Source organism: Schistocerca americana, chromosome 3 (assembly GCF_021461395.2).
Source record: "Schistocerca americana isolate TAMUIC-IGC-003095 chromosome 3, iqSchAmer2.1, whole genome shotgun sequence".
NCBI classification, from domain to species: domain Eukaryota; kingdom Metazoa; phylum Arthropoda; class Insecta; order Orthoptera; family Acrididae; genus Schistocerca; species Schistocerca americana.
Genome location: NC_060121.1, coordinates 126,629,651 through 126,641,244, shown reverse-complemented (window position 1 = coordinate 126,641,244; position 11,594 = coordinate 126,629,651). Strand labels below are relative to the sequence as shown.

Sequence of the window (11,594 nt, the reverse complement as noted above, 5' to 3'; positions counted from 1 at the left end):
CCACAAGAGCACTGATGCATATCAGCCGTTTTAGAATTTCAGAATTCATTATACAGTCAAAGGCTGGAATCTCTCGATGAACAAACATGCGAGTGAGAACTCCAGTTTCGCTGTGATTTCCTGTACCCACGCTATCCTTTACCTTCACAGATGTAGTTTGCTCTTACAGATTTCAGCAATTTTGCTGAAAGACGCGGCTACAGCTTTGAGATATGTGCACATCTCAGATCTGCGTTGATTCCTGGCTCCACGCTACTATTTGTTTATTCACAAGTGATGTGAAGGAAGAGGCACAGATCAGATGAATGCTGTGAGCGTCCTGTCGATACCAGTCGCCATACATATTTAACAAAGAAGATTAGCTGTGTGGTTATTCTTTACATTTTATGATCTTTGCGCATCGTCGTTCAAACTTTTGATTGGTTGTATCGGAATTTAAAATTGTTTATAATTAAATAAAACAAATATCACGCAAAGAGGATGTCATTTCATTGACATTATGTTCTCAACTAAATGTAATTTTGTCAGTAACACATTCTTTATTTACGAATTTTTCGCCCCGTAGTTAAAATACACCACCCCGTGTTTGAAATTCAGTTGATATGTGGAAAAGTACTGTGGGGCTACCAAGGGGGTTTCGGAATCAGTCTTGTTGCAAACTGAATTAGTTTCTTTCCGATGAAAAATTCAAAATGGAATTATTTGTACGTCTTTTGTCATGACTTGCGTAGGAAACCAGGTGCTGTAGTCGATCCCGTAACGTAGCATGAAGCAATATAACGGGAATATCAGATGATCTCACTTCCGAATATATCCTCCACTTCCACAAATATTCTGCTAAAAGCTGCACGCTTGAATCTCGTATTGCATTGGTTCAACGGCCGTCTTCCTGCTTAGGTAGAAGGTGGGGGATTAATATCGGAAGTGCATGTTGTGAAGTGTTAAAACTGTTAAAGAGAACTGACTTTGTGTACGCGTTGTATAAAATAGTCGTTCCACTTCAGCATTATGAGTTGTGAAGTAAATGAGAAATGGGCTGCCGACGCTGAGCCGTTAGCCGGCGTCACGCAAAACCTATGTGTAAATGTGGCCAAATTTCCAGACTTAAGACGAGTTCCAAATTTCCAGCCATTTCTTTCTACCAACACATATTATGGATACATGCCAGTGTTTCCTCGCTCCGATGATTGTGAAATGGACACTGATGATACAAACTCTTGGACTAAATTAGGTCTAAATTCGCATTGTGCCCATCGTCAGAACGAAAATGTTGGTGCTTTTCCGGGATTAACTCGAAAGCGCTGTAGCAGAGACATGCAGCCGCACGAGCAAGGCGCCAAGAAAAGCAGACGCGAAGGTACGTACTGTTAAAGTCATTTTACTTTTTAAGATGTTCAGTCATGATCCCGTCAAGTAACGTTAATATGTATGTCGATTGGAAAGAAATGTGGATAAATGTTGCTTTTCAGAGCTACCCGTTACAGGGTTTTCGGCGCGACAGACAACAATGCAGCAATTAGACGCACACTATCCAAGGTGCATCATGGGTCATTTGGTGTGATACTATTGTATTGAAAATTTTGGAATTTTCAAATGTGGCTTTAGTTGATCATTTACGTTTTATATTTTCTTGCTTAAAACATTGGGAGAACATAACACTTACCTTGAGATCATTCTTTTTGTTCCTTAGAGCCTGTGTCTAAATGTGAAAAGGACATTGAGAGGCATACCTCTGAAGAAAGTGAATTGGCGTTGGAACAATTATTGAAATATACTCACGGCTGTGACATATATAATTATTATTCTGCTTGTGACATCTAACATGTAACTAATTACTTAATTTATATACTTTTTTAATGTATTGACAGTTTTGTATTGATTGTGAGTTGTAATAATAAATATTGTATTCTAATCAAAGTCCTGTATGGTATTTATTTCAAGTCATTCCCAGATGATAGCTTCTATAATAATAGAAAAGTTTTGCTTATTGATGGCTCTGAAAAATCAAGGGAGGGTTCTTCAGCTTTTTTATGGAATTAGTGAAAGAATATTCTGTGCCTAATTTTCTATAAGCTGCAGATTGCATTCTTTTGAATATTAGTGTTTAATTGCTAGGCATTTTTGTTTGATCAGTGTCTGTATTCTGGTTGTAGAGTGCTTGTAATGAGGTGTTATAAGCATGCTATGAAGATTTATGATCTTCTGGATGTTATTTATTATTCTTCATGGAGAATGAAGATTTATTAATGTTCCTGGTGCCCTGTGGGTAACCGCGTGTGTGTGTGTGTGTGTGTGTGTGTGTGTGTGTGTGTGTGTGTGGGTAGTTGCCTTATAACAGTGGTGCAAGATGGCATACACAATTTTCCTTATTGCAGACTGTATCTTGCGTTGTCTGTAATGAGATTTGGTTTCGTCATCCCTGTGAATTATACTACTTCAATAAACAGCCGATATGCTTGTAACAACTGGAAATGTATGTTCTTTCTTAAAGCCAACACAATAGCTAAACCTCATTCCCATGAGTTTTTCCTGTGATATTATTTGAAATTGGTTATGTTTCAGGTTCATTGATACACCAGTACAAAGTGAAGAGCAACTGGTTGGTATGTTCCTAGTTGCCAGCCTTATTGTATATCTACTTTCAAACTCTGCAGAGCACTGTCAAGTGCTAACAGATGTACACTGTTTTGCAATGGTATTTGAGAGTGCTGTAAAATTTTGTGTGCATTTTTAATTCACACATATAGATTGGTGATAACTACTTTCAACACGGCTGTTGTCTAGAAAGCTGTTGCTAAACTTAAAGAAAATAATTATTCAGTCGTTAGATCCATACCCCAAAGTACTTGAACACATCCTTTACCATGTGTATGATGTTGGCACTGAAACTAGAAGGAAGATAATAGTGTTACAATTTGGTCTGTTAAATGCTACACAACTGGAACTTATTCTAGTTAAGAATACATTTGAAATTGTTGTTTTTTTAATTTAGATTAGGCAGGTTGAAGTAGTGGCTTCTGAGTGACTGGTCTATGCTCAATTTGCTAAAGACTGGTGACTGGGAGAGTGATATATGTATGCCTATAAGATAACCAACTTTTACAGAGATTTTACAGTGTGCTTACTACACCTCCCCCCCCCCCCTCTCCACATGCAATATACTTACTAGAAAATGTGGGTATGAAAAGTAAGCAGTGTAATTACTATTTATCAGACTTTTCTTGATCATTAAATGAAAAGGCGTGTGGGTTGTGCAGGAAGCAAACTCTGCACAGCACACAGGCAGCTACTGGAGAGGAGCAGCACAGTGTGGAACAAGTTCTGTCTTAATCATGCCATGTAAACACTATACGTGTGCTTTGGTTTGACATATGCAGGGTGTCTCAGGAGGAATGGTCAGTAATGTATATATAAATTATTTAACTATGTATTCCAACTGTCTCACCCCAAGGAGTCTTATTTCATGACAAACCAATTCTACTCCATGGCATTTACTATTAAATTGTATTTTTAGTTCACTAAGTTAGGCAGTGAAGAGTGTGTGCAGTTGTGAAATGTGGACAACCATCAGCTGTATAATGGAGTGATGACAATAAAAATTTTCATTGTCATTCCACGACACAGCTGATTGTCATCCATGTTAACAACTACGAATACTTTTCATGTGTTTCATAATGACTGTACTCGACGGAGTGCCAGTTTATTTGGTCATGCATGCATGTCCGAAGGAACATTTGCATCGTGATTCTCCACAGCACAGGCACTGCAATATCATAAATTTGGCCGTGGCTGGACTTGAAGCAAAATTATCCTGTAGTCCTCAGATTTCTACTGCCCTTTAACAAGAAGTCCAGTGATCAAGAAAAATAGCTCAGATAGTTTTTTAAGGTAAATAAATTTGACTGAAATTATGAATGGTATTAAATTGGTAAAGAATGCCCATGGGTTGCACCATTTACTGCTCTTCTGGATGAGGATTATTTTCTTTATGTTGAAGATAAACAGAGAAAAGGTTTCAGTTTCTATTTTAAGACTTCTCTCTTTCTACACAAACAAATGCAAATACAAAATATTCAGTGCTCATGATTCTACTTATTGATCATTGAAATGCAGCCGTAGCTGCAGCCGAAGACATATGAATCAGTGTTTACACATGCTGTTGGAAGTCTTTGCATTGTTAAATATATGCTTATTGGAGGTGTGAATATTTGAACTGTAAGAAAAACTGGCTTTGTCTTTTCAAACAAACTACAATAATGGTGAAGCATGATATATTGTGGCAGCCATATTCAGTACAGGGTTAAGTAGTGAGTGTGTGTGTGTGTGTGTGTGTGTGTGTGTGTGTGTTTTTTGCAAAGCATAATCTCTGGAGGGCAAATAATTTTGGTGTACTATCAATATAAAGATGGTTCTTTGTATTTATAGACTTGAAGCTGTTGTTTTTATCGAATCATTTGTATAAGGAAATGACGGAAGAATTTGTTTTGACAACATGGCACTTAAGGTATCCAATTTCTGTTTGGTTAAAACTAGCATCCTGACCATCCTGCTTGTGATGTCTCATAGTTTACACAGATACCTGTATGGCTGTTTCAAAAGACTATGGTCAGTCATTCTATCCATACTTTTTTCTAACTGAGAAAAGTGCTTTGTCTGGATCAATTTATCCCTTAATTCCTCTTTATTAACGCAATGACTGCCATGTGCCACAGTAGAACCACATGCCTGACTGTGTGCCTGGCTCTGCCTGATGGTGTGTGTGGCAGTCAACGTGTTACAATTAATAACAACTGTCAATAATAAAGTGGATGCAGAAACATAGTTGGTCAACTGTACTCACAGTTGTAGTGCACCATTGACACTGAAAGTTCTAATATTAAGTATGTGGGTTTGGAATCACATAAAACACCAACATATTCTAATGATTTGTTTCAAAGTTTCTGTTAGTTAATGTTGCCAATTGTGGCAATTGTTCATCATGGATTTCTCCAGTTGCTTTGTTTGCCCCTTTCTTTTAATACAAAAAAGGCATTCATGCAGTAAAATTTGTCACACAAATTCTTAGTTTCAAAATTTGGTATACTATTGCACAGCATACAAAATAACTTAACCTTTGTTTTGTACTACTCGTCAAACTACTTGTGATCGCTACTAGAAGAGGGTGTAGGGGATGAAAAAAGGCAAGCTGTGGCCAGCACACAGACTACAGTAGTGTCAAGAGCAGCAGTGGGGGAGGAGGGAGGGTGTGTGGAGACTCCACGTTTTCCACACTGTGCTAGTACAGCACTTTAACTTTGTGCTTTGTACAGAAAATCTACTAAAGTAGAACAGTAGAAGTGGCTTATGTTTTACTGCCCCTACTCGAAGCAGTGCCTGCTGTGGGGCTGGAATTGCCCCATCACTCATTTTCAAACAAAGAAATCAACAGCACAGCACAACTTTCACTATGTTTCATTACTTTGATGCTACTTACAGTAATTACTATTATTATTATTAATGGCATGCCTTCAACTGAACATCTGGAAGTACATGATTAATCAATCATTCTGAGGTATCACGTTGTTGTTGTTATAACTGTAAAGTTGGCTTTGGTTGGACACTAATGGTTCAAATCTAGGGAGCTTAGCAATTGAAAATATTTTGGCACATGGAGCCTTCGATAAAATTAAGTCTACACCTATTGATATATTCTGTAAGCCACTGCACAATGAATGGCACATGGGCGGTTACTTTACACCAGTATTGAGCATTCCTTATCACATTCCATTCTCAGTCGAATTTGTTTCCATAAATGAGTGCTGTTGTTGTCACCATCACCTCGGCCACAGACTGGCAGAAAATGATAGGTGCCATTTCTTTGAGACTATGCGGTATTTGTTCTTCTTTTTTCCTCATATTTTAACTGTTAAAATATGAATTATATGATGTGAGGTGGAGAAATAACATTGAATTAGCAAACTGCATGGGCAAAAATTGTCTGCAGAGCAACGTCCAGACTGTCTGGTATTCCAGACAAAGCATTAATCAGTTGCACCAGTTTGATCCTGTTGCAGTTCTTCCTGTCTCTCAATGTAATGATTTGTGCATTGTGTTACCATTGGGACAAGCTGACACAAATATCGCTCACCAAATTCCTGTTGCATGCATTTGATTTCAGTTCCTGGCATGACAATACTTTAAAAATAAAATATGTAGTTTAGTTGCAGCTTCTCTGTTGCTACCTTTTTTTAATAGCAGCGAAGGAAAATCAGTCTCGTTGATGACAAGGGCATTAAAGGTGGAATATAATCTCGAACAGAGCAAAGATGTGAAGGAAATCAACTATGTTCACTTCAAAGGAACTACCCCGACATTTCTCTTCATCAGTTTCAGAAAACCACATAAAACCTAAACTATAAGGTTAAATGCGGATTTGAACCCACCAGTATAAAAAGAGGTGGGAAGTATTGTATCACCAGAAGAGAACTAACAGAAAAATAGGTAGGTAAGGAGAGTTCAGTGACGTAGAATGTGGACCAGTCATTGGATGTCATGTGAATAACAAATCCATCATGGTCCTTTTCGATGCTTCAAGAGCTGATCAAGTCAACTGTCGGTGATGTGATTATGAAATGGGAACGTAAAGGAACAACTACAGATAAACGAAGACCATGCAGACATCATGCTCTGACAGAAAGGGACTTTTGAGTGTGGAGAGTGGGGGATTCTGAATTTTTCCTGGTTATAGTTTTTGTAAAAAAAAAATTTCTCCAAGTTTCATACACTGTATCTGCATATTTAGATATTGCTGATTTTTCATCCACAAGGTAGTAAGTTGCAAGTATTGTTTAACACCATGGAGAATGGAAATCATAACACTTCCTGTTCCTGATTGATGCATGTGAATCCAGGCTTTTCTGAAGTGGAAAAAAATTATGGTACTTGCCTTAACCAAAATGTTTCACATCTGCATTTACTATTGTAACTTCTTATGAGTAATTGTGACAACTATAATGGCTTTATATAACTTCAAAGTAAAAATTTATAAACACCGGCCTTGTGTCTGTGTCGTCCTATTGATCAATACCACTTGCTTTCTCTGTGCACTACATTTTTGCCTTTTAAATTCAATCACTGAGTGGAAAAAAAGTACAGCTCCAGAATCCTTGTTTTGAGATAAACACAAAAATATGTTTTGGGTGACAACTGTAAATTTCACAACAATCAAGTGAACAGAGAATTGTAAGGAATGACACTCAACAAGCCCTTGCTAAGAATGTTTCATTAAGTGCATCTTTAGAAGCTGTACAGTCAAAAACAAAACTTGACATTATACTGTTATTCCAGTTCATATTTGTTAAATGTAAAAAAAGGAACTCATTTTAATAAGGATGCCTTTAATACCTATTTTTTTTACATAATATGCTGGCCTAGAACTGATGATTCCTGCTGATCTTCATTGCTTGTCTCCCAAGACGTAATACAACAGTAAAACGTGAAACTCCAAGATTTTGCCACATGTATACTTCAAGATTTATTTTATATCTACTATTTCATATTAATTGGTAATGGTTTCTTGTAGACTGGTTCATTTGGAAAAGTTGCAATGATGTGAGGCCTGAGCCTTTTAAAATCATTTGTATGCAGTCCTCCAATAAAACGAGTAGCAGAAATATAACCTGGTGTAGATCTGTCATAGATTAACTGATTATAGGTTGAAACTGGAAGGTTTCATTACTTCCATGAACAACTGACTTGCAAGTTCTTTTTGTAATAGTTTGGCCACCACCTTTTGAAGTCAGCTACAGCTGTGTATTTGATTGCTGATACTGTAAATGGCTTTAATTTGCAACTGCTTGCAATCATGTGCTGATAATTTCCTGGTAGATGAATTGAATCGTGTTCTTGTGACTCATTTGACATTTCCAAGGGCTGTCTCACATGCTGGCTTTGTGCAATATGTAAGAGAAATCTCAAAATTGTATGCTTTCAATTCTGCCCCAGACAACTGTCCGAAAAAATATGAAGTTCTAATACCTCAGTGGGGCACTTTTTGCAGTAATTGTAAATAAAACTACGAACTTCATTGAAACCTTTCAAAGCCTGCCCTTCATGATATGTGGAGAAATGTCCAGTATCACTTTTCAAGTCATGAATCTCAAATCTGTCGAACCATAACTGTTGATAGTAAAACATTTTCTGAACAGATATCTCTGGAAGTGGCATATTCTGAATATAATCAAAAACTATAGCACCAACAAACAGCTTCTTGTTCCTGACATAAAGCTTTAATTTTCTTGAGTTTGGCATACAACTTATTTTCTTTTCCTTTGTGTACCATAATTTTTGCTGCAACAGCTCACTTTGCTTTATCATTGAGACTGTGATTTAGTTGTTTTGTACTGAGTTATTCACATTCACCAGAAACATCAAGCTGTGGCCTAATGAATCTCGGAGCAAAATTTTCTTTGAAAAACTGCAAGTAGATTCATACCTAACTTTCTTCCTTCCTCCTGCATATTTCTTTGGGAATAGGTAATACATAATCTTCCCACTTAGATATGTGCCAAGGTAGTGTACTTTTTTTGGAACGATAATAAGAAATCTTTATGGGGAATGACTATATGTGACTTTTTATTTTGGCAGATATGTCAGGCGAGAATACATGTGGCCTATTGTTATGCTTGCAATGTGAATCTTTAGGATTCTGCCCAGAAATCAATAACTGATTCAATCGCTGAAGATGTAAATCAGTTATCGAAAGTATATTCAGAAAAGCAGTTTTACAAATGGAAAGTTTGCCTGAGCCATTTTGTATAAAGTATGAAACTGTTGTGGTCCTACTTTTTTACTTGGTTTCTCCTTTCAGATGACGTCTAGCTACTTCATGACATTCCATTAGGCTAATCAAATATGTATCTTGCTGGTCCCCAGAACCTCCTTGATACAAATGAGTCAAAAAGGATTCCTTTTCTGCTCGACTTACATTGGACATGAGTCATTCCATGTCAAATCAACACACTTTAAATAAAAATTTTACTTCACCCTCTAAGATTTTCCTGAAAGTTGGTATACTTATAGTGGGTGCTGAAACTAAGAAAAATACCAAATTTCAATTTTTTGCCTCAAACCATTCCTGAAATATGGTCGTGTAAACTTGTCAAAAACTGGCCAAAAATGTGTGAACGGACTTTTTTTAAATTGCCCTAGGAGCTGCCCTAATTGAGCTAGAGAACTGGGAAAGGTGTTATTTTGTAGCATTTTTCATGCTCTGTCCATTGATAGACAAAAAAACATAGCTCAAAATGGTAATTAATATTTTGATTTAATTTTTTTACAAAAGTACATAATCGAAAATTTTCAAAATATTTCCATAACTACTTCATACTGTTGTAAATCACATGGCAAAATATAAATATGGGATGATGATGGGTTCATTGTTAAAAAAAAAATATTCCAGACTCTTGTTTTTCACCAAACTGACCTTTAAGGTAGTACGTCAGTAGAGGACCATATACATAGGGCTTGATGTCTGTACAATAATTCAAAGACTGGAGCCATTGTTGAGATGATGTAGTCTGCATTGTTACCTTCTAAGGCTTTGTGTGCCTACAGCATTATTGTGCTGTGTGGTTTTAGTGCAAATCAATTGTTACCTCTGTGTTGACCAGTCTGTATCTATTATATTTAATAGTTCATTTTCAAGTAAATCTATACATTGAAGGACATTTTATAAGTGGTTTTTGTATAAATATGGAACCAAGTAAAAAGTGCAGTGCTGTAATCCATTGAAGAAGTCAAATCATTTTATTAGAGACAGAAAAAAACTGAGAAATGTCATAACATGGATGCCCAAATTATTTCCTCAAATACCAAGTGGTGCCAAGATTTGTGATAAATGTAGGAAAGATGTAACCAAATTGAAAAATACATCAGAGCCCATCAGTGATGAAAGTGTTGAAGAAGAATCTTCTGGATCAGAGATAATCACCCGAGACCAAGACCCTGACTTCACTCCAACTTCAGTAGCTGTTAAAACATTTAACACAACACTTCAAGAATTAGGTGAGTCCCCAATTGACAAGAGAAAACTAACATCTAGGCATTACGCCAAATCAAAAGTGAAGAAAATCTCATCAATGACACGTAAACTTTTTGTTGCTCCTGAAACTTCTTCATCAGATACTGATACTGATGAATCCGTTCTTGAAAATCTTAAAAGAAACTTTAAAAATTCTATAAGTAGAAAAAAAACTAATGATTATTACAATTTTGCCTGAAAAGTGGAGTGTCAGGAAAATAATGAGGGAATTTAATGCTCCTAATTACATTGTTTGGCAGTCCAAAAAAATTTTGAAAGAGAAAGGATTCATGGAAGATCCAAACCCAAAACCAGGGAAGTGTTTACCAACAGAAACTGTCAAAACTGTACATTCATTTTATGAAAATGATGAAGTCAGCAGGGCAATGCCAGGTATTAAAGATTGTGTGACAATTACAGAAACAAGTGGAAATAAAACAAAAATATCAAAAAGACTTATTTTGTGTAACCTTAAACAAGCTTACAAGCATTTTAAAGACAAGTTTCCTAACATAAAAGTAGGTTTCTCTAAATTTGCTGAGTTGAGACCAAAATATTGTATATTAGCTGGCCGGAGTGGCACACACATTGTCTGCGTGTGCACAACTCACCAAAACATAAAATTAATGATAGAAAAAGCCAAACTAAATACAGTAACAAACAGCAGCTTAAACAATTATAAGCAGTGCATTGCAAAAATGCTTTGCAACCCATCATCAGTTGATTGCAGCATGGGAAACTGTGAATACTGCCCAGGAGAAACTGTCATACGTAAAATTTTAAAAGACTCTTTTTCATGAAAACTTAATTGAACAAGTTCAGTTCCTACAGTGGATGTCAGTTGACCGATGTAATCTGGAAATTGTTCAGAAAGCTTCTGAAGAATTCGTAGATTTATTTTGTAGTAAGATGTTGACTTTGATTTGGCATGACTTCATTGCAAAGCAACAACGAACATTCCTTAACTCCACAAGAGAAAACCTTCTGGAATCTGAATTGTTGTCATATGTGATTTTTCAGAAAATTGTAGTATAGTTCTACAGGATGAAGCTCAGAGTTTTCACTGGACAAGACAACAGATTACCATTCATCCTTTTGTTATATATTACAAACAGGAAGGCAAAATTGAGCATACGAGCTTTGTCATTGTTTCTGATTGCCTGGAGCACAATACAACTGTGGTTTACACCTTTCAAAAGAAGCTAATTTCATATCTAACAAATAAATTTCAAAAGATTCCAAAAAAGATATACTATTATTCTGACGGTTCTGCCGCTCAGTATAAAAATAAGAAAAACTTCCTGAACCTTTGCCTTCATGAGGAAGACTTCAACATAAAAGCTGAGTGGCACTTTTCAGCCACAGTACATGGGAAAGGGCCTTGTGATGGAGTAGGGGGTTCAGTAAAGAGACTGGCAGTTCGTGCAAGTTTGCAAAGGCCATACCAAAATCAGATCCAAACCGCACGAGATCTATTTGAGTGGTCAGTAGATAATATCACAAATGTTGATTTTGCATATTCCACTCAAGAAGA

General features: G+C 36.5%; 1 protein-coding gene across 3 annotated transcripts; it reads left to right on the top strand.

Annotated features, from left to right (window-relative positions):
- The first annotated feature begins 452 nt into the window (after positions 1-452).
- On the top strand, positions 453-1,917 carry LOC124605783. 3 transcript variants are annotated; one of them, XM_047137672.1, is made up of 2 exons: positions 453-1,357; positions 1,485-1,917. In XM_047137672.1, the coding sequence occupies exons 1-2, from the start codon at positions 1,009-1,011 to the stop codon at positions 1,559-1,561; spliced, it is 426 nt and encodes a 141-aa protein (XP_046993628.1). In that variant the 5' UTR covers positions 453-1,008; the 3' UTR covers positions 1,562-1,917. The 3 variants fall into 3 exon arrangements, with proteins under 3 accessions (XP_046993628.1, XP_046993626.1, XP_046993627.1); XM_047137670.1 differs by having other exon boundaries at positions 454-1,357; positions 1,691-1,917; XM_047137671.1 differs by having other exon boundaries at positions 463-1,357; positions 1,470-1,917.
- Positions 1,918-11,594: the final 9,677 nt, after the last annotated feature.